Below are 22,717 nucleotides of genomic sequence, written 5' to 3'. Positions count from 1 at the left end.
CACTTTATTAGGGAGAGACTCCATTAAAAAAAAGAACAGATAAATTCTTCACTTTTTCCCCATTCACCACTAGATTCATCCGACGTGCTTCAATCACTCCAGGAATATTTTTCATCTCTTCCAAATCAACTTCCCACAAAACGCCAGATATAACCTCCTTAAGGGGTGCCCTGTTCCGAAGCGACACACACAACACTTCAAACGTATCAAATGGAATAAGACTCAAATGGAATAACGCACGTTCCTTCTGTTCCGCAGAATCACAAAAAATCAAAACAAGCCCGCCTCTCCTGATTTTCACTTTAACCAGCGCCCTCTCCACCAGTTTGGATAACTCAAATGGTTTCTTCAAGATTGGTACTCTACTCAGCAGCTCCTTATTAACAAACCGGTCATTCTCATCACTGTACCCTACTTTGCTCCGTTTTCCAATCTTTTGAACAATACTCCAATTCTCCTTGATTCTCCCGCCATTGTATTCAGATTCCATTTTATCAGCCGCTTCCGCCACCTTCCGTGAATGTCGGGTTTGAAACATTGAGCCTTGACGAAACAATGTAGCAATTTAGCACAAGTAAGTAGTACATGCCAGATACATTGTAACACTCATGTTTTAGTAGCAAGACATGGAAGGAAACGAAGGCACTTGCAATAAAAAGGTGCAAGGAGTTTCACGCATCATACGCTGACTATTAACTTTATTTTATACTGAACTATAAATCTCAGATATCATACAGTATAAGTAGTGTGCTTTTCATCAACCCCATAGGTAGGGGATGTAGCTCAGTGGTAGAGCGCATGCTTTGCATGTATGAGGCCCCGGGTTCAATCCCCGGCATCTCCACTCCTTTTTAACATAGAAATGTTTTCTGTTGTTAAAATTGTATTTAAATCAAATCAAATAAAAATGTATTTGTCACATGCGCCGAATACAACATTACAGTGAAATGCTTAGGCCTACTTACAAGCCTTTAACCAACAATGCAATTTTAAGAAAAAATAAGTGTTAAGAAAGTATTTACTAAATAAACTAAAGTAAACAATAAAAAAAGAAGGGGAAAAAATAAAGATGAAAATAGAAAAATAACAAATTATTAAAGAGCAACAATAAAATAACAGTAAGGAGGCTATCAAGCAGATCAAGTTGACTATAATGCACCATATACCCGGATATATGAAGAAATACACCAATCAACAAACAGTGTTTCTGGAGAAAAAAAAATAGGTTTATTAAGAGCCTTAATTTTATGGATTTCTTTTGGATTTTTTTTTCTCCTAGTAGGCTATTATTTGTCATCTACGTTCTCAGTAACCCAAGTGCATTCAAGAACAACTCAGATTAAGAGTGGAGAGCCCAGTACTACTAGCATTAAGAGTGGAGAGCCCTGTACTGCTAGCATTAAGAGTGGAGAGCCCAGTACTGCTAGCATTAAGAGTGGAGAGCCCAGTACTACTAGCATTAAGAGTGGAGAGCCCAGTGGAGAGCCCTGTACTGCTAGCATTAAGAGTGTAGAGCCCAGTACTGCTAGCATTAAGAGTGGAGAGCCCAGTACTGCTAGCATTAAGAGTGGAGAGCCCAGTACTGCTGGCATTAAGAGTGGAGAGCCCAGTACATCTGGCATAAAAAATTGATAGCCCAGTACTGCTGGCATTAAGAGTGGAGAGATCAGTACTGCTGGCATTAAGAGTGGAGAGCCCAGTACTGCTTGCATTAAGAGTGGAGAGCCCAGTACTGTTAGCATTAAGAGTGGAGAGCCCAGTACTGCTATAATTAAGAGTGGAGAGCCCAGTACTGCTAGCATTAAGAGTGGAGAGCCCTGTGCTGCTAGCATTAAGAGTGGAGAGCCCAGTACTGCTTGCATTAAGAGTGGAGAGACCAGTACTGCTAGCATTAAGAGTGGAGAGCTCAGTACTGCTAAAATTAAGAGTGGAGAGCCCAGTACTGCTAGCATTAAGAGTGGAGAGCCCTGTGCTGCTAGCATTAAGAGTGGAGAGCCCAGTACTACTAGCATTAAGAGTGGAGAGCCCAGTACTGCTAGAATTAAGAGTGGAGAGCCCAGTACTGCAAGCATTAAGAGTGGAGAGCCCAGTACTGCTAGCATTAAGAGTGGAGAGCCCAGTAATCCTTCTACCCCACCCCCCAAAAAACATAAATAATAATAATAATAATAAAAATAAATAAAATAAAAAACAATATATATATATTTAAAAAATTAAAATTAAAAATATACTCTAAAAATTTAAAACACATTTTTTGGAAAAAATATATTTTAAAAAATGTGTAAAGTCGTTGTCCCACTGGCTATCATAAGGTGAATGCACCAATTTGTAAGTCGCTCTGGATAAGAGCGTCTGCTAAATGACGTAAATGTAAATGTAAATATACATGGCATTGGTTTAGCCTAATAGCCTAACTTAGTATATAGTATATTATATATTATATATATATTATATTATATATTCATAGTATATTCTGTAGGCCTATTTTTCATCAATATATCACGTTCTGTTACTTTTTACTACTTTTATTTATATAGTATTTGTATTCACTTGTAGTTTGTTTACTTTTTACATTGCGCTGTTGAGGAAGCTTGCTAGTAAGAATTTCACCGTTTATACTGTATCCTGTGCATATGACCAATCAACTTTAATTTGATTTGATTTGATAACATTGTCATGCCCATTTTATTATGTGATAGTCAAGGATTTGTGCTGCACTTATTCTTACGAACAAATGTCAACAGACAGTCTGACGTTGAGTAGTCTAGTCTCAGCTTTCTGCATGTGCTCACTGACAATGTTTTGAAACAAACATCAGTGTTTTGGTGTGAACCCTGATGTATTTTATTGTTTAGAATGTCTCTCTGAAGGCATGAACATGTCTACTACAGGTTAGGTTACGCTTCTAATGTGTAGATTGTCAGTAATACAGTGGGGAAAAATAGTATTTAGTCAGCCACCAATTGTGCAAGTTCTCCCACTTAAAAAGATGAGAGAGGCCTGTAATTTTTATCATAGGTACACGTCAACTATGACAGACAAAATGAGATTTTTCTTTCTCCAGAAAATCACAATGTATGATTTTTTATGAATTTATTTGCAAATTATGGTGGAAAATAAGTATTTGGTCAATAATAAAAGTTTCTCAATACTTTGTTATATACCCTTTGTTGGCAATGACACAGGTCAAACGTTTTCTGTAAGTCTTCACAAGGTTTTCACACACTGTTGCTGGTATTTTGGCCCATTCCTCCATGCAGATCTCCTCTAGAGCAGTGATGTTTTGGGGCTGTCGCTGGGCAACACGGACTTTCAACTCCCTCCAAAGATTTTCTATGGGGTTGAGATCTGGAGACTGGCTAGGCCATTCCAGGACCTTGAAATGCTTCTTACGAAGCCACTCATTGTCATGCTGAAAGACCCAGCCACGTTTCATCTTCAATGCCCTTGCTGATGGAAGGAGGTTTTCACTCAAAATCTCACGATACATGGCCCCATTCATTCTTTCCTTTACACGGATCAGTCGTCCTGGTCCCTTTGCAGAAAAACAGCCCCAAAGCATGATGTTTCCACCCCCATGCTTCACAGTAGGTATGGTGTTCTTTGGATGCAACTCAGCATTCTTTGTCCTCCAAACATGACGAGTTGAGTTTTTTTGGTTTCATCTGACCATATGACATTCTCCCAATCCTCTTCTGGATCATCCAAATACACTCTAGCAAACTTCAGACGGGCCTGGACATGTACTGGCTTAAGCAGGGGGACACGTCTGGCACTGCAGGATTTGAGTCACTGGTTGCGTAGTGTGTTACTGATGGTAGGCTTTGTTACTTTGGTCCCAGCTCTCTGCAGGTCATTCACTAGGTCCCCCGTGTGGTTCTGGGATTTTTGCTCACCGTTCTTGTGATCATTTTGACCCCATGGGGTGAGATCTTGCGTGGAGCCCCAGATCGAGGGAGATTATCAGTGGTCTTGTATGTCTTCCATTTCCTAATAATTGCTCCCACAGTTGATTTCTTCAAACCAAGCTGCTTACCTATTGCATATTCAGTCTTCCCAGCCTGGTGCAGGTCTACAATTTTGTTTCTGGTGTCCTTTGACAGCTCTTTGGTCTTGGCCATAGTGGAGTTTGGAGTGTGACTGTTTGAGGTTGTGGACAGGTGTCTTTTATCCTGATAACAAGTTCAAACAGGTGCCATTAATACAGGTAAGTGGAGGACAGAGGAGCCTCTTAAAGAAGAAGTTACAGGTCTGTGAGAGCCAGAAATCTTGCTTGTTTGTAGGTGACCAAATACTTATTTTCCACCATAATTAGCAAATAAATTCATAAAAAATCCTACAATGTGATTTTCTGGAAAATTTTTTCTCAATTTGTCTGTCATAGTTGACGTGTACCTATGATGAAAATGACAGGCCTCTCTCATCTTTTTAAGTGGGAGAACTTGCACAATTGGTGGCTGACTAAATACTTTTTTCCCCACTGTAGAATACCCTATTTTAGCCACACACACACTTCTCACTAGCAGTGGTGTCTGTGCAACATCCGATGATTCTGCTTCCTTTAGACATCTAGTTAACAGGGGAATGTTGGAGGCACAGTAGGCACATTGTGACCTACAATACCCAGCTAACAGTAGGACCTACACAATCACAGTATTGATCTGTATTGTCCTCCAAGTGATATATGGAGTTGGCCTCACTTGATGCCAGTTACTGTAAGTCTAATGCCAGTTGTCCTAGACATGATACCAGTCTGTTTCAGCACTGAGATGCCTGCCTGGTTGCCAATTTACTATACTAGTTTTACTTTAATTTAATTAAAGAGTGAAAAATGAAATCAATCAGATGGTGTCAGTTGATGATCTGGTGATTTCAACAACCTTCCCAACCCTGTTCTTGTCATTTGAGCAGACTGGCATCATGCAATGAACACCTTTCCTTCTAGAACTACAGGTATGTGACAGGATGTTACAATTAGCGCAGTGAGAACTCATATATCCTCCATGTTCGATAGTGTAAAAAAACAGGACATCTGAAAGATGTCAGTTGTGAGGTATGCTACATGTTGAGTGAACAACAAAGACTCCATGCAATGCTGAGTGCCCAAAAAGTTTCTCAGTTGCCTGGGGAACCACAAGTTCAGCTCCACAATTGGGGCATTAGTAGATTCCCAGACACACAACCCCATTCACACATTCAACCTTATACCCCCTTCCCTGTTTCAGGGGTCCAAAAATACAGCCTCCATGCATTAACCATCTCCCCCTCCAGCACATCACCTTTGACCCCGCCCAACCACCGCATACACTTATGGTCGGCCCCGTTGTCAAGACAGCAGGGTGAACTACTTTCTATTTTCTCCACTTAGTTTGGCAGCCAACTCTTTAGATTTAAGGAATTTGAATATTGTCAGTGGAGTTAAACCACAGACGAATGGGGTCAGTTGGTGACGTTGTGTTGAGTGGTTGAGGTTCAGAATTAGGGGTTTAAACGAAGAGTGGTGGTGATAATTTTGCTGTTAGGTCTGTATTTTATCCCGTTTTGTCTCTGCTTTGACAGGTTCTGGTTAAAGATTAGGGGCAGATCAGGGGGATCACGTTTCCTTGTAAAAACAGGGAGTCCTATCTATGTGTGCTTTTTCAATCATACCTTTTCCCCTGAGATATAGAGAATGAAGGAGAAAGAGAGAGACGGATGCATCTATACTGGTGCATCTGGAAAAGTACTCTGTTCTCTAATTTTGTCTCTGTATCGCGTCGTAGCTCAGTTGGTAGAGCATTGCGCTTGTAATGCCAGGGTAGTGGGTTTGATTCCTGGGACCACCCATATGTATGCATGCATGACTGTAAGTTGCTTTAGATAAAAGCGTCTGCCAAATGGCATATATTATTTCTCTGTGATTGTATTTAGAATTGTCTGTCTAAAATCAGTATTATTTCCAGAAGGAGGTCAGTAGGCTTCAATAATACCCCTGTAGAGGGAAATAGAGAGCCAGAGAGCGAGATCTGTTCAAATCTTTGTCTTTAATTTTTTTAATCCTGTCATTAAGAGGATTTCATCAAAATGTTACTAACCCGCCTCCTCACTACACACAGTCAAACATGTGGACACACACACACAACATTTATGCTGTCTCATTCTCACTAATCCAACAGAGATAAGCTTTAGTTACACATACAATTAATTGTTATACACAGTGCCAAACATCTTTCTGAGCCTAATTGTTTTATTTTTAAAAACATAGATTCATTCAAATTGTGCTGTCATATTGAATTTGCAATAGGCTACATATTAACTTCTCACAATTAATTAGGAGCTGAACAGTTGGAAAGCATTGGCTGCCATATGCTGTGAGTGAGTGATGGAGAGAGAAAGGGAAACTGTCAATCTTCTTGCAGGATGGAAAGAGGCTTTTTCTCCATTGATACACACCACACGTACAAAAACCCGCACACAGATTGTGTTGTAGGGGTGGTGGGGGCAGTATGTAGGAAACTATTGTGAGAGATCCGAAACATGAAGGGGGATGGGGGGGTAGCAGGAGGGATGATAGAGGGACACATCTGTTCAGATTGAGTGCGAGTGAGAGAAGAGAGATCAGCGAATGAAGGACATACAAGTCAGGGAAGAAGAGCTGGTAAGCATAGGATAAACTGCATTTTATCTTGTTTTATCTAATGCTGCTCTGTCAATCATTAACAGTCGTATGTGTGTACACACTTTGTTTGTGTGTATGCACTATTTCATGAGTGTGCAAACTAGTGCATACAGCATGCATTCATGTTGCACTATGTCATGTTTCCAGTAACGGTGTACAGATGTATTTAGCTTTAACAGATCATATATTTTTCGCACTCCCTCTTCATTAGTAGATTAGCAGCATGTATATTAGCACGTACAGTATATGCTTTTTAGCTACTGTGATTGTCTGACAGAGGGTGTTAGAACCATTTGTGCGTGATGCACATGCACTGAACCAGATGGCGGGTCCAGGTCCAGAGTGTGTGTTTGGAACCCAACATAATTAAAGAATCCATTCATTAACACCCATTGACCCTCACTGCACTTTCATTACTCAACCATCACATGCCACCCTCCACCCATCTTACTCTACCCCTTTCTTTCTTTCTTTCTTTCTTTCTTTCTTTCTTTCTTTCTTTCTTTCTTTCTTTCTTTCTTTCTTTCTTTCTTTCTTTCTTTCTTTCTTTATCCTTGAAACGAAGGCGGAGACACCACAGCTTTTATTTCCTCCCTTTCTCCTTCTATCCGTCCCTTGAGAAAAGGACTGAACCCCCATTCCACTTTATCTCATTACTTTACAACTGTCCTCCACCATCCCTCCATCCATCCTTCCATCCCTCCCTCTTTGCCCCCCTTCTTTAACTAAATGACACCCGCTAATTTCATTAAAGCACCACGTCCTTCTCAGCCCCCCTTACTCCCAACCCCATCCCATACACACTTTCCCTCTGCATTTAAATCCAGTGTCTTCTTGTACACACTAACACACCCCTCCCCTATTTATTTTATGCAAATGTTCTTCCACCTCCTGATTAGATATTTCTTGATTCATCTGCCTATCGAACATGTATGTAGCCTACATCTCCTGACTATCTTCATTGACATTTTCATTCATCATTATTTTCAGGATAATATTGTACCTCTGCATGATATAGGCTACATATTATTTACATTTTCTCAATGATAAAGAAGGAGATTTACTCACTTTTATGCTGAGTAAAAAACTAGGCTATACAGCTTTGTTGCGATAGTGCTGACCTATTATAATAATGTATATACCTCTGCATGTTTGAAGGATTTGCGACATATGGTGCAAAGGGCAAGCTTGGTAAAGCCATTTAAAGCCTTTAACATAAAGTGTGTCATGTAATGACAGCATGATCAGAGATAGCATAAACGTTTTCTTTGGCAACAACAGCAGAAAACGAACATGTAAACTGGTGCTCTCCCATCTCCAGAGCGTTTTACCAGCAGTGCCAAAACGTCCGGAGAAGCACTGGTCCTGTCACGGCTTATCTTCACTCCTCACCGTCAACCCAACCATGAAGGACGGATGACACCTCGGAGACCTGGACCCGTCGCTTGGATGAACTGACCTAAGGCGATAAATGTTCACTCCAACTTTGTTTTCCGAGTTTCATTGGAATATGTGAACGCCAGCAGGATGAAGGCAGCAGCGTGGAGTGTTCTCCTCCTGTGCGCATGCACGCAAACCGTGTCCGTGTCCGGGGTCCAAGGCTCGGCAGTTGCCCCAACGGACACAACAGCATCCACCTCCTCTGCTCCTGTTACCCCCACTGACGACCAAAGCACTGGACTGGTGGTGAGGAAAAATGCGGAGGCATATAATACCCTAGGGCTATTTTATTATTCATCCAGCATGGATTATTTATTCCAGCAAGTTGCTGTCATTTATGGATGGCCTCTGAAATGAAAATTGTGAATCGAAAGAATTGTGAATGCAAATTCACTACCAAAAGTCATAAATCATATGCCTTTATCTGATTTTGTATCATAATTTTTTTTTCACTTGACATCGTTGCCTGCAAGGCCAGTGTTGCGCAAGCTTATATTTTTTATTGTGAAACTGGGCTCACATGGATATGGACCTGTACCTTCACAGGATTAGTTTAGATACTGTACATAGACACACTTTGAAGAGCAGTCAAACTCTGATTTTCACTTATCTAATCTTCACTTAGTTTAGTGATCTCTTTACCCTCTCAAAATGTCCACTTCTGCTACCCAACATATGTCTCTATGCAGCACACATTTTATGACTGACCTACTATAATGCCTCTCAATCCAATGCCTCTGTTTCCTGTCCCAGGATTGGCTGACCAGGTATGGCTACCTCCCGCCCTCAGACCCCTCTACTGGACAGCTACAGGCCTGGACAGCTGTCACTCATGCTGTTAGAGCCATGCAGAGGTTCGCAGGCCTGGAGGAGACAGGAGTTGCAGGTGAGAAAATAGAAATAGGGTTGGGACAATTAGGTTGATTATATCCATCCTCTCTGTGTTGCTCTCGCTCCTTCTCCGTCTCTGTCTCTTTCTCTTTTTCTCTCCCGATCTCTCTCTCCCTCTCTCTCTCATTCACTCCTGTATTACTGACCTATTGTTGACCTCCTCTCTCTCTGTCCTCTCTCAGATGAGGAGACACTGGCTCTGATGCGAGCCCCACGATGTTCACTGCCAGACGAAGGGGAGGAGCCAAGACCACTGGCCAATCAGCTCCAGGAGGGGCAGAGCCTGAGGAGAAAGAGGGCTGTGACCACATGGACACGAAGGAACATCAACTGGAGGTTCTTTAGACTACTGCTCACTATTCCTCCTTCTTCATCTCTGTATCTTCACTCTCAATCCCTCTCTAATTCTCCCTAGGTTGCGTTCATACCCCACCTCCTCCTCCCTCTCCCGTGAGACGATTCGCTCCCTGGTGTTCTACGCCCTGAGGGTGTGGGCGGACCCAACCCCGCTGGAGTTCCACGAGGTCAGTCTCTTTCCCTGGATGTGTTAGTTGAATACAAATATATTCTCTCTCGCTCTCGCGCTCTCGCGCGCTCTCGCGCTCTCTCGCTCTCTCTCTCTTCACTTCCTGTTTCTCCTGTTGCCAGGTGGGAGGCTCAGAAGGGGCAGACATGCAGGTGGACTTCCTCCACGGTTTCCATGGTGATGGATACCCCTTTGACGGGGCTGGGGGAGCTGTTGGCCACGCCTTTTTCCCATCTGACCCTGCTAGAGCAGGCGGAGTACACCTGGACGCCGAGGAGGAGTGGGCGTTCCGTCAGCCAGGTGAGTGACAACCAAAAGAACCAGAGACAGCAGAGAGAGGTACTGGGTGATTCAAGGGCCCAATTCCAAGTCAAACAGTAGATCAGAAAATTAAGGATAGTATTCGTATTACACTGATAGCTCCGTGTAGCCCTCTGGTAGGTGGAATTTAAGTTTGAGTCTCCACTGAGGTTCACAATAGAAATGGGTTTGGATGTAAGTTTTCAATTTGGAGAATGTTATGGACACAGTCAACACACTACTAACAGTCACCCTAACCCCCCCCCGCCTCACCCCAGCCTCTGAGGGTACTGACCTGTTCACGGTCCTGGTGCATGAGTTTGGCCATGCCCTGGGTTTGTCCCACTCGTCTGCCAGGCGCTCTGTGATGAGACCCTACTACCAGGGCCCCGTAGGAGACCCTCTACACTACCGCCTGGGCCCCCACGACCTGGAGCACATCACCAGGCTCTACGGTCAGTCTCTGTGTGTTTGTGTGTGTATGTGTATATGTGTGGGTGTGTGATGGGTTCTGAAACGACGGTGTTGTGTTTGCAGGTAATAGAAATCACTTCATGGTCACAGACGTTCCCCGGTTGGCTCCTGAACCTCAGCTGCGGCATCGCGACAGGCACGGACACCGACACAGACACAGGTACTGACACACTTCAGACACAAGGACACAGAGAGGGAAACAAAAGAGGATAAGGCTTAGCCACTCAACAAATAACTCTCTCCCCCATCTCGGCATTCCCTCCCTCCCTTTCACTCCTCCTCTCTGTTGCTCTCTCCTTCTCTTTCAGCCATTTTGTAGACCGCTGTAACACTAGCTTTGATGCAGTGGCCAACATTAGGGGAGAGACGTTCTTCTTTAAAGGTGAGTGTGGTGTAGATAGGCTCCCTATTGGTTAGCTGCTGTGACTATTGTCCCCAGGTTCCCTCATTATTCTAGTGGCATGATCGCCCCCTAGTGGATATATCCACAATTGCAGGACTGTGTACTGAACTGAACTCTCTCTCACCTCTCTTCATCTTTCCTTCACCCCATACTCCTTTCTCTCTTTCTACCCTTCCTACCGTGCCTTCCTCCTCTCTGTTCCTCACTTCTCTCCCACCCTCTTTCACCTTCTACATTATTCTCTTTTCCTTTCTCATCTGTCACCTCCTCACCTCCCTCCTCTCTCTCTGGCAGGGCTGAGTATGTGGCGGGTCAGTACTGGGGGGCTGGTGTCGGGCCGGGGGGCCTCGGTGAGGAGGTTGTGGGGGGGTCTGCCCCCTAACCTGCCCCCTCTGCAGGCTGTGTTGGAGAGACACTCAGACCACGCCATCATCTTCATCACTGGTAGGTAACCTCTGACCCCAGTCACCCCACACACTCCACCTGCACACAGATAGCTCTGGGTAGAAGTTGCCCTTAGGCACAGATCTGGGATCAGCATTCCATCCCTGACTCCTAACCTTAACCATTTTTAGAGGGGAAATTATAAACTGACCTTAGATTAGAGTCTGGAGGTTATTCTACTCCACATAGTATCACAATGCAGAAGTGACACATTATCAACAACAGTGGAGAATTAGTGCTACTCAACTGACTAAACTGTTAGAGTTTTTATCAATTGCTTGAGAACATTTGTCCAAACAGAATTCACTTTTTCAAAACAATTAACAAAATGCAAAAAGAGACTCAAAACATTAGATACATTACACAAAATCAAACATACAGCCTCTTTTTTATGTCTGTGACATTGGTTGATACTATAATTATATAGTAAAAAATATAATATATTATTTTTTCCTAAAAGGATGTTACCAAAGATGACCAATGCAGAAACAATGTCACTCAAGAGCATGAATATCCAGAAACAAAAGGCTTTATTTGACCTTTTTCCATTTGAACTGAGAGCTGAACTATCTTCCTCTATGGGCCCCTCTACCGCTCCTTTGTCCTTGCCCTCAGCCTCTTACTTGGTCCATGCTTGCATACAGCTACTCAGAGGTGACCTCTTTTATGCATGAATAAGGACTGATTGCAGATTGAAGAATTGTGCAAAGAAGTTTTGCACACGTGCAGAAGAGGTGCACATTCATGGGAGTAATTTGTATCAGCTGTGACTAATTTTGTTTGTCATGATTTACTCAACTGAGTTTTGCGTCTTTTGTAGAGAGTTGCGTTTACTGTTTTGCAAAAATGTGCTTAGCTTTTGCATTGTGTGTGAAAGCAATGAGAAATTACTTAAAGCTTTGCAAAAAAGAATACTGTTGTGCTCATTAGGTTATGATGGAGATCAAGTGGACCCCAGTTTCATTAAAAGTGTCGTAGCAATCTAGAAAAACTGTAGCAGTATGATTCTAGCCTCTCTCTCCGCCCCTATTCATACAGTGCATTCGTAAAGTATTCAGACCTGTTGACTTTTTCCACATTTTGTTACGTTACAGCCTTACTCTAAAATTGATTGAAAAAAATCTCATCAATCTACACACAATACCCCATAATGACAAAGTGAAAAAAGGTTTTTAGAATTTTTGCAAATGTATTACAAATAAAAAACAGAAATACCTTATTTACATAAATATTCAGACCCTTTGCTATGAGACTCAAAATTGAGCTGAGGTGCATCCTGTTTCCACTGATCATCCTTGAGATGTTTCTACAACTTGATTGGAGTCGACCTGTGGTAAATTCAATAGATTGGACATGATTTGGAAAGGCACACACCTGTCTATATAAGGTCCCACAGTTGACATTGCATAACAGAACAAAAACCAAGCCATGAGGTCGAAGGAATTGTCCATAGAGCTCAGAGACAGGATTGTGTCGAGGCACAGATCTGGGGAAGGGTACCCAAAAATGTCTGCAGCATTGAAGGTCCCCAGCATTGAAGGTCCCCAAGAACACAATGGCCTCCATCATTCTTAAATGGAAGAAGTTTGGAACCATCATGTCTCTTCCTAGAGCTGGCCGCCCAGCCAAACTGAGCAATCGGGGGAGAAGGGCCTTGGTCAGGGAGGTGACCAAGAACCCGATGGTCACTCTGACAGAGCTCCAGAGTTCCTCTGTGGAGATGGGAGAAACTTACAGTTACTCCACCAATTAAGCCTTTATGGTAGAGTGGCCAGACAGAAGCCACTCCTCAGTAAAAGGCACATGACAGCCCGCTTGGAATTTGGCAAAAGGCACCTAAAGGCTCTCAGACCATGAGAAACAAGATTCTCTGGTTTGATGAAACCAAGATTGAACTCTTTGACCTGAAAGCGAAGCGTCACATCAGGAGGAAACCTGGCACCATCCCTACGGTGAAGCATGGTGGTGGCAGCATCATGCTGTGGGGATGTTTTTCAGCGGCAGGGACTGGGAGAGTAGTCAGGATCGAGGTAAAGATGAACGGAGCAAAGTACAGAGAGATCCTTGATGAAAACCTGCTCCAGAGCTCTCAGGACATCAGACTGGGGCGAAGGTTCACCTTTTAACAGGTCAATGACCCTAAGCACACAGCCAAGACAACGCAGGAGTGGCTTCGGGACAAGTCTCTGAATGACCTTGAGTGACCCAGCCAGAGCCGGACTTGAACCCGATTGAACATCTCTGGAGAGACCTGAAAATAGCTGTGCAGCGACACTCCCCATCCAACCTGACAGAGCTTGAGAGGATCTGCAGAGAAGAATGGGAGAAACTCCCCAAATACAGGTGTGCCAAGCTTGTAGCGTCATACCCAAGAAGACTTGAGGCTGAACTGCCAAAGGTGCTTGAACAAAGTACTGAGTAAAGGGTCTGAATACTTATGTGAAAACCTGTTTTAGCTTTGTCATTTTGGGGTATTATGTATAGATTGATGGGGGATAAAAACAATTTAATCCATTTTAGAATAAGGCAGTAACGTAACAAAATGCGGAAAAGGTCAAGGGGTCTGAATACTTTCCGAATGCACTGTATACCCTTATGAATTGAAAACCAAACCTCAACCTTGAGGAGACGCTTTATAGCCTCTTTCTGTTTTATGTTTTAGGGTCCCAGTTTTGGCTGTTCAAGGACCTCTCTCTCCAGGAGGGCTACCCCCGCCCCCTCTCAGCCCTGACGAAACGGGGAGAGACAGAAGGAAAGGGAGGAGAGGAGGAGCAGGGCATGATGTGGGACCCAGAGGAAGGACCAGTGTGGGGGGACATTGGAGAGGGGGAAGCAGGAGGAGAGGAAGAAGAGAGTGACACCTGGACCGAGCTCATCAGAGGAGGAGTGAACGGAATTACCACAGAGCGAGATGGTGAGAGAGAGTGAGAGAGAGAGCAACGAGGAAAGCAGAGACTGGGATTCTATGAGAAGGACTATGTAAAAGATGATATGTTAGAGACACCTCACATAATGTACAATACATGTGTGAATGTATGTCAACAAACATTAAGCCCCATGCTATATCACTTCAAATACATGTGTATTTATTTTAATGTATATTTGAGTATTTTCAAATGCACAGCCCAAACAAATACTTTTATTTTGCAAAAACCAAATAGTATACCAAATTGTATTTTCAAATACTTATTTCAAATACTATTTATACTGTATTTCCAAATACATTTCACATGTTGTCAAATAAAGGTTATCAGAATACTTGTTTTGAAATGTAATGAAAAGTAATTGAAATACTAGGTCTGATCACTTCCTCAGGCTCCATCTACCTCTTCAAAGGAGATTTATATTGGAAGTTCCCCCACCCAGCCTCCGTCCCAGAGGCAGGATACCCTCGATCCCTGGCCACCGATTGGTTGGACTGCCCTCACCCCTCCACACCTGTCCTAGACGACTTCTCTCTCTCTCTGTCTCCCCCTACTGGACGACAGGAGCTCCTCGAGAGGAGGAAGGAGGAGAGGGAGAGAGAAGAGAGCGGAGGCCAGAGGAGGGGCCATGGCCTGGACAGAGACACCGACAGAGACACAGACAGAGAGGGACTGCAGCACTGGCCCTGCACTTGCCTGAATGGAGCGAAAGTTGGCAGCGTGAGCGTGACTTTGTTCATAAGTGCCCTGCTGTTGACTCTCCTCCCCCTGATAACTGTGTGATGTTGGGCTACGTCCCAATACTCTCGACGGCGTCCCCCTCTCACCCCCTTCTATCCCATGGCTACGTCCCAATACTCAACAATGGCCTCCCCCTTTCTCACCCCCTCCATTCCCTCCAGGTTGTGGCTGCTGTTGTCAATGGTGCTAGGCCCTTTCTCACCTTCCACTATGACAAAGTTTGCCATGCACCCTTACAATCCATTCTACATACCTACCCTTAGGGCTGTGGGATAGGGGTTGGGTTAGGAGAAGGTGGGAATTTGGGACACAACCAAGAAGTCCCTACACCCCAAAGGAGGAATATTTGTCCTGGACATTTCAGATTAATTATGAAGTTATCTGCTGCTGGTGTACCTCTATGTCTATCTGTGAAATGTATCCCTTAGCACCTTGTTGTACAGCCTACACTTGATGATTTCAGAACATTTTATGTGACCAAATACAATAAAACTCTATTGTCATCAGTTTTCATTGTTAAACCATAAACTCAGATGTCTAATTTATATTTTGATACTAATAGTAATAGAAGTCACCATTAGGTTCATGGTCACTGTCAACATGTGTCTTTTGGGGTGCTGCCATAAAGTCCCCTGACCAAACCAAACAAACTAGAAATAACTGATAGTTGTAGAGGTCCAATTGTTTAATCTTGCTGTCACTGGGGTCGTTTTGGAATTTCCCTGCGTCCTAGAGTTCAACCACATGCTGATTTGGGTAACTTCAGTATTGCATAACTTGGAGAGAAACATTATCTTAAAACACTCCACGTCTTACCTCTGTATAAATTGAAGGTGTTTTCAGCTCATTGACAACCAAGGCTTCCTTCTTGCTAAGACTTACTTCTCTGAAGGCTCAGTTTACCTTGATCTACACGATGTGTGTCCTCTACTTGGCCCCTCTACTTGCTCTGTTGTCAGTGGGAACAGCAGCACCGGCACCAGAGGATTGTGGACATCTGGTGAAACTGCTCGCACCGGAAGACCAACATACTGTGAGTACATCACCTATCTATAGAGTGGACCTCTATGAAGGCCCACAGTGGTGTTGTGGTATGTTAGAAATAGTGATGATTTCCAATTTGTGAACTGTATTGTATTTAATCTAAAGGAGTTTAAAAGGTATTTGACTCCAACTTATAGTTTAAAAGGCATTTGACTCCAACTTATAGGCAGAATACAGCCTCTGCCATCAGGCACTATGCTTCACAGACAAATAGTGATATAAAACGGAATTGTATGACATGAAATGACAGACCAATACATTTTCCCACAGATCTTTGGTAAGTGGATCTTCATCGAGGGTTTCTCGGACCATGAGCTGTTCAATGCAATACTGAGAAAGACCAACAGCACATGGATTGAAATCTTCACACAATGAGACGGTCCTTTTGAACCAGGGAAACTTGATGTAAGTGATAGTAACTCTCTACAGCCTTGTCTCTATCCACTTGTGTCATGTATCGTTAGACACAGTAGCTCTGCTATGTGAATAGACATTCTACAGCTCTAAGAAAAGTATCTTTCTAATGATCATCTAATTTCCTCTGCCAGTGATGGAAAATGCCTTAACTCCTCTGTCAACATGAGCTTTTCCAAAAACAGTTTGCAAGTCACACGTAAGTCAAACATTATTGACTGGCTGGCCATTCTAGGCTAGATTATCAGATAGAAAAGATGCTGTTAAATTACTCTGAGAGTTACTGTGTGTTTTTTTCTTACATAGAGAATAATGTGACTTCCACTGGACACTTCCTACAAACCTGCCCTGACTGTCTCATCATGCACTTCAGTAGCACTATGGCCGGAGTGCATGTCCGATCTCTCTATATCTTTGGTAGGTGTGTGTGTGTGTGCGTGTGTGTGTGTGTGTGCTTTTGAGATCCCTCCAATGGCCAGAACCAACATTTACCCAAAAGATTTTGGAAACCTTGAACCTTGGTCAATCAAGTCATGGAATCAACCAGTTTCTTTCTTCTTCTGTTTCCAGGGAAGACCAGGACACTGCCGGAGTCAGAGTTGAAGCCGTTCCGGAAGCAAGCAGAATGCCTCCAGTATCCTCAGCCTGCACAGTATTCCTACGATGGAGTTACAGGTCATTATTAACCCTAACCTACTCATAAAAAGGACACCAGGCAACATTTAGTATTAGGGTGGTAGGGTTAGGGGAAAATAATAAAGAAGAAAAATATATAAAAAATATATATACACTGCTCAAAAAAATAAAGGGAACACTTAAACAACACAATGTAACTCCAAGTCAATCACACTTCTGTGAAATCAAACTGTCCACTTCGGATGCAACACTGATTGGCAATAAATTTCACATGCTGTTGTGCAAATGGAATAGACAACAGGTGGAAATTATAGGCAATTAACAAGACACCCCCAATAAAGAAGTGGTTCTGCAGGTGGTGACCACAGACCACTTCTCAGTTCCTATGCTTCCTGGCTGATGTTTTGGTCACTTTTGAATGCTGGCGGTGCTTTCACTCTAGTGGTAGCATGAGACGGAGTCTACAACCCACACAAGTGGCTCAGGTAGTGCAGCTCATCCAGGATGGCACATCAATGCGAGCTGTGGCAAGAAGGTTTGCTGTGTCTATCAGCGTAGTGTCCAGAGCATGGAGGCGCTACCAGGAGACAGGCCAGTACATCAGGAGACGTGGAGGAGGCCGTAGGAGGGCAACAACCCAGCAGCAGGGCCGCTACCTCCGCCTTTGTGCAAGGAGGAGCAGGAGGAGCACTGCCAGAGCCCTGCAAAATGACCTCCAGCAGGCCACAAATGTGCATGTGTCTGCTCAAACGGTCAGAAACAGACTCCATGAGGGTGGTATGAGGGCCGACGTCCACAGGTGGGGGTTGTGCTTACAGCCCAACACCGTGCAGGACGTTTGGCATTTGCCAGAGAACACCAAGATTGGCAAATTCGCCACTGGCGCCCTGTGCTCTTCACAGATGAAAGCAGGTTCACACTGAACACGTGACAGACGTGACAGAGTCTGGAGACGCCGTGGAGAACATTCTGCTGCCTGCAACATCCTACAGCATGACCGGTTTGGCGGTGGGTCAGTCATGGTGTGGGGTGGCATTTCTTTGGGGGGCCGCACAGCCCTCCATGTGCTCGCCAGAGGTAGCCTGACTGCCATTAGGTACCGAGATGAGATCCTCAGACCCCTTGTGAGACCATATGCTGGTGCGGTTGGCCCTGGGTTCCTCCTAATGCAAGACAATGCTAGACCTCATGTGGCTGGAGTGTGTCAGCAGTTCCTGCAAGAGGAAGGCATTGATGCTATGGACTGGCCCGCCCGTTCCCCAGACCTGAATCCAATTGAGCACATCTGGGACATCATGTCTCGCTCCATCCACCAACGCCACGTTGCACCACAGACTGTCCAGGAGTTGGCGGACACTTTAGTCCAGGTCTGGGAGGAGATCCCTCAGGAGACCATCCGCCACCTCATCAGGAGCATGCCCAGGCGTTGTAGGGAGGTCATACAGGCACGTGGATGCCACACACACTACTGAGACTCATTTTGACTTGTTTTAAGGACATTACATTAAAGGTGGATCAGCCTGTAGTGTGGTTTTCCACTTTAATTTTGAGGGTGACTCCAAATCCAGACCTCCATGGGTTGATAAATTTGATTTCCATTGATAATTTTTGTGTGATTTTGTTGTCAGCACATTCAACTATGTAAAGAAAAAAGTATTTAATAAGATTATTTCATTCATTCAGATCTAGGATGTGTTGTTTAAGTGTTCCCTTTATTTTTTTGAGCAGTGTATTTCAAATAATATATATATATTTACAAAAAAATCTATACAGTGGGGAAAAAAAGTATTTAGTCAGCCACCAATTGTGCAAGTTCTCCCATTTAAAAAGATGAGAGAGGTCTGTAATTTTCATCATAGGTACACGTCAACTATGACAGACAAATTGAGGGAAAAAAATCCAGGAAATCACATTGTAGGATTTTTTATGATTTTATTTGCAAATTATGGTGGAAAATAAGTATTTGGTCACCTACAAACAAGCAAGATTTCTGGCTCTCACAGACCTGTAACTTCTTCTTTAAGAGGCACCTCTATCCACCACTCGTTACCTGTATTAATGGCACCTGTTTGAACTTGTTATCAGTATAAAAGACACCTGTCCACAACCTCAAACAGTCACACTCCAAACTCCACTATGGCCAAGACCAAAGAGCTGTCAAAGGACACCAGAAACAAAATTGTAGACCTGCACCAGGCTGGGAAGACTGAATCTGCAATAGGTAAGCAGCTTGGTTTGAAGAAATCAACTGTGGGAGCAATTATTAGGAAATGGAAGACATACAAGACCACTGATAATCTCCCTCGATCTGGGGCTCCATGCAAGGTCTCACCCCGTGGGGTCAAAATGATCACAAGAACGGTGAGCAAAAATCCCAGAACCACACGGGGGGACCTAGTGAATGACCTGCAGAGAGCTGGGACCAAAGTAACAAAGCCTACCATCAGTAACACACTACGCCGCCAGGGACTCAAATCCTGCAGTGCCAGACGTGTCCCCCTGCTTAAGCCAGTACATGACCAGGCCCGTCTGAAGTTTGCTAGAGTGCATTTGGATGATCCAGAAGAGGATTGGGAGAATGTCATATGGTCAGATGAAACCAAAATATAACTTTTTGGTAAAAACTCAACTCGTCGTGTTTGGAGGACAAAGAATGCTGAGTTGCATCCAAAGAACACCATACCTACTGTGAAGCATGGGGGTAGAAACATCATGCTTTGGGGCTGTTTTTCTGCAAAGGGACCAGGACGACTGATCCGTGAAAAGGAAAGAATGAATGGGGCCATGTATTGTGAGATTTTGAGTGAAAACCTCCTTCCATCAGCAAGGGCATTGAAGATGAAACGTGGCTGGGTCTTTCAGCATGACAATGATCCCAAACACACCGCCCGGGCAACGAAGGAGTGGCTTCGAAAGAAGCATTTCAAGGTCCTGGAGTGGCCTAGCCAGTCTCCAGATCTCAACCCCATAGAAAATCTTTGGAGGGAGTTGAAAGTCCGTGTTGCCCAGCGACAGCCCCAAAACATCCCTGCTCTAGAGGAGATCTGCATGGAGGAATGGGCCAAAATACCAGCAACAGTGTGTGAAAACCTTGTGAAGACTTACAGAAAACGTTTGACCTGTGTCATTGCCAACAAAGGGTATATAACAAAGTATTGAGAAACTTTTGTTATTGACCAAATACTTATTTTCCACCATAATTTGCAAATAAATTCATTAAAAATCCTACAATGTGATTGTCTGGATTTTTTTTCCTCATTTTGTCTGTCATAGTTGACGTGTACCTATGATGAAAATTACAGGCCTCTCTCATCTTTTTAAGTGGGAGAACTTGCACAATTGGTGGCTGACTAAATACTTTTTTCCCCCACTGTATATAGGGGATTGGAAATTATGCAAACAATTACATTGATAGAAGCCACATTGCAATATTAAAGCTGCTAAATAAAAATGTAAAATAATTATAATAATTGTATTAATTTATAATGTTGTCATTATAGAATAGATCCCTGTTGGCTGAGTCCTGTGTTCATTTAAACCTTGTCCAAGTTCTCATTAACGTCTCCTCTCTTCTCTCTGCAGAGTTTTGCGCTGAGAAAAAGGAGAGCTCGCACGATGTTGAGTCACAAGATGAAAAGGATGGTTCACAGTGATATGGCTACTGATGATGGAATGGTTGCATGAATACAATTATTTGTACTCTAATACGATGTTTGTGTTTCCTGAATGATTGTTTTGAAATGCATCCTCATCCATAAACACACTAAGGCACACACACAAACAGACAGGCAGACAGACAGACAGACAGACAGACAGACAGACAGAGAGGACAGACAAACAGTAGGTTGTTCACAGTGAGGTTGTTCACAAGATTATGGTATTCACATTAAGGCCAAAGCTAAATCCAAAGCTAAATGTATATACACTACCATTCAAAAGTTTGGGGTCACTTAGAAATGTCCTTGTTTTCGAAAGAAAAGCATTTTTTTGTCCATTAAAATAACATCAAATTGATCAGAAATACAGTGTAGACATTGTTAATGTTGTAAATGGCTATTGTTGCTGGAAATGGCTGATTTTTAATGGAATATCTACATAGGCGTACAGAGGCCCATTATCAGCAACCATCAGTCCTGTGTTCCAATGGCACGTTGTGTTTGCTAATCCAAGTTTATCATTTTAAAAGGCTAATTGATCATTAGAAAACCCCTTTGCAATTATGTTAGCACAGCTGAAAACTGTTGTGTTGATTAAAGAAGCAATAAAACTGGCCTTCTTGAGACTAGTTGAGTATCTGGAGCATCAGCAATTGTGGGTTCGATTACAGGCTCAAAATGGCCAGAAACAAATAACTTTCTTCCGTCTATTCTTGTTCTGAGAAATTAAGGCTATTCCATGCAAGAAATTGCCAAGAAACTGAAGATCTCCTACAACGTTGTGTACTACTCCCTTCACAGAACAGCGCAAACTGGCTCTAACCAGAATAGAAAGAGGAGTGGGAAGCCCCGGTGCACAACTGAGCAAGAGGACAAATACATTAGAGTGTCAGGGTTTGAGAAACAGACGCCTCACAGGTCCTCAACTGGCAGCTTTATTAAATAGTACCTGCAAAACACCAGTCTCAACGTCAATAGTGAAGAGGTTACTCCGGGATGCTGACCTTCTAGGCAGAGTTGCAAAGAAAAAGCCATATCTCAGATTGGCCAATAAAAATAAAAGATTAAGATGGGCAAAAGAACACAGACACTGGACAGAGGAAGATTGGAAAAAAGTGTTATGGGCAGACAAATTGAAGTTTGAGGTGTTCGGATCACAAAGACGAACATTTGTGAGACGCAGACCAAACGAAAAGATGCTGGAGGAGTGCTTGATGCCATCTGTCAAGCATGGTGGAGGCAATGTGATGGTCTGGGGGTGCGTTGGTGGTGGTAAAGTGGGAGATTTGTACAGGGTAAAAGGGATCTTGATGAAGGAAGGCTATCACTCCATTTTGCAACGCTATGCCATACCCTGTGGATGGCGCTTGATTGGAGCCAATTACCTCCTACAACAGGACAATGACCCAAAGCACAGCTCCAAACTATGCAATAACTATTTAGGGAAGAAGCAGTCAGCTGGTATTCTGTCAATAATGGAGTGGCCAGCACAGTCACTGGATCTCAAACCTATTGAGCTGTTGTGGGAGCAGCTTGACCGTATGGTACATAAGAAGTGCCCATCAAGCCAATCCAACTTGTGGGAGATGCTTCAGGAAGCATGGGGTGAACTCTCTTCAGATTACCTCAACAAATTGACAACTAGAATGCCAAAGGTCTGCAAGGCTGTAATTGCTGCAAATGGGGGATACTTTGACGAAAGCAAAGTTTGAAGGACACAATTATTATTTCAATTAAAAATCATTATTTCTAACCTTGTCAATGACCACATTCATTTTGCTAAATTTCCTATTCAAACTCATTTCATGTATGTTTTCATGGAAAACAAGGATATTTCTAAGTGACCCCATACTTTTGAACGTAGTGTACATAACCTTATACTATGGCCCATTACATAAACCAAAAACACAGAGACAGAACACAGCAGCTCTAGGTTTAAATAAATGTATCAATAATTATCAAAGCTAAAAGTTGTCAGTGTGCCTGTCACGACTACCGCCGAGGCTGCCTCCCCTCCTTGTTCGGGCAGGTTTCGGTGTTCGGCGTCACCGGCTTACTAGCTACTGCCGATCCATTTATCATCACTCCATTTGTCTTGTCTTCAATCACACACACCTGGTCCTTATTCCCTCATTAGTCATGGTGTAAGTGTTCCCTCTGCTTCCT

At 43.4% G+C, this 22,717-nt stretch overlaps 2 protein-coding genes and 1 non-coding gene across 5 annotated transcripts; all 3 read left to right on the top strand.

Moving 5' to 3' along the window:
* The first annotated feature begins 772 nt into the window (after positions 1 to 772).
* Positions 773 to 844, top strand: trnaa-ugc. Its single transcript has one exon. It is a non-coding gene; the product is annotated as a tRNA-Ala (tRNA).
* Positions 845 to 6,555: 5,711 nt separating this feature from the next.
* mmp17b (matrix metallopeptidase 17b) lies at positions 6,556 to 15,307 on the top strand. The gene is made up of 12 exons (XM_041852060.2): positions 6,556 to 6,637; positions 7,980 to 8,344; positions 8,852 to 8,984; positions 9,172 to 9,325; positions 9,405 to 9,513; positions 9,638 to 9,815; positions 10,094 to 10,270; positions 10,353 to 10,449; positions 10,598 to 10,671; positions 10,987 to 11,136; positions 13,799 to 14,050; positions 14,452 to 15,307. The coding sequence occupies exons 2-12, from the start codon at positions 8,186 to 8,188 to the stop codon at positions 14,841 to 14,843; spliced, it is 1,875 nt and encodes a 624-aa protein (XP_041707994.2). The 5' UTR covers positions 6,556 to 6,637; positions 7,980 to 8,185; the 3' UTR covers positions 14,844 to 15,307.
* A 188-nt stretch (positions 15,308 to 15,495) lies between these two features.
* Positions 15,496 to 20,600, top strand: LOC121542738 (saxitoxin and tetrodotoxin-binding protein 2-like). Of its 3 annotated transcripts, XM_041852263.2 has the most exons (6): positions 15,498 to 15,834; positions 16,116 to 16,250; positions 16,394 to 16,458; positions 16,566 to 16,676; positions 16,830 to 16,934; positions 20,478 to 20,600. In XM_041852263.2, exons 3-6 carry the CDS (start codon positions 16,425 to 16,427, stop codon positions 20,546 to 20,548), a joined length of 321 nt encoding a protein of 106 aa, XP_041708197.1. In that variant the 5' UTR covers positions 15,498 to 15,834; positions 16,116 to 16,250; positions 16,394 to 16,424; the 3' UTR covers positions 20,549 to 20,600. The 3 variants fall into 3 exon arrangements, with proteins under 3 accessions (XP_041708205.1, XP_041708197.1, XP_041708187.1); XM_041852271.2 differs by having other exon boundaries at positions 15,496 to 15,834; positions 16,116 to 16,458; XM_041852253.1 differs by lacking the exons at positions 15,498 to 15,834; positions 16,116 to 16,250; positions 16,394 to 16,458 and having other exon boundaries at positions 16,469 to 16,676.
* The last annotated feature ends 2,117 nt before the right edge of the window (positions 20,601 to 22,717 follow it).

The sequence above is a fragment of the Coregonus clupeaformis genome, chromosome 3 (assembly GCF_020615455.1).
Source record: "Coregonus clupeaformis isolate EN_2021a chromosome 3, ASM2061545v1, whole genome shotgun sequence".
NCBI classification, from domain to species: Eukaryota; Metazoa; Chordata; class Actinopteri; order Salmoniformes; family Salmonidae; genus Coregonus; species Coregonus clupeaformis.
The sequence above is the reverse complement of the archived record's forward strand: the minus strand, read 5'-3'. Positions and strand labels throughout refer to the sequence as shown.

What these genes read in the sequence shown, in the direction of transcription:
- mmp17b (XM_041852060.2), top strand. Translation starts at nt 8,186, where the DNA reads ATGAAGGCAGCAGCGTGGAGTGTTCTCCTCCTGTGCGCATGCACGCAA. An exon ending in CGAAGGAACATCAACTGGAG is followed by an intron (nt 9,326 to 9,404) that starts GTTCTTTAGACT and finishes AATTCTCCCTAG; the next exon opens with GTTGCGTTCATACCCCACCT. An exon ending in AGAGACGTTCTTCTTTAAAG is followed by an intron (nt 10,672 to 10,986) that starts GTGAGTGTGGTG and finishes TCTCTCTGGCAG; the next exon opens with GGCTGAGTATGTGGCGGGTC.
- LOC121542738 (XM_041852253.1), top strand. Translation starts at nt 16,517, where the DNA reads ATGCTGTTAAATTACTCTGAGAGTTACTGTGTGTTTTTTTCTTACATA. An exon ending in CCGATCTCTCTATATCTTTG is followed by an intron (nt 16,677 to 16,829) that starts GTAGGTGTGTGT and finishes TTCTGTTTCCAG; the next exon opens with GGAAGACCAGGACACTGCCG. An exon ending in TTCCTACGATGGAGTTACAG is followed by an intron (nt 16,935 to 20,477) that starts GTCATTATTAAC and finishes TTCTCTCTGCAG; the next exon opens with AGTTTTGCGCTGAGAAAAAG.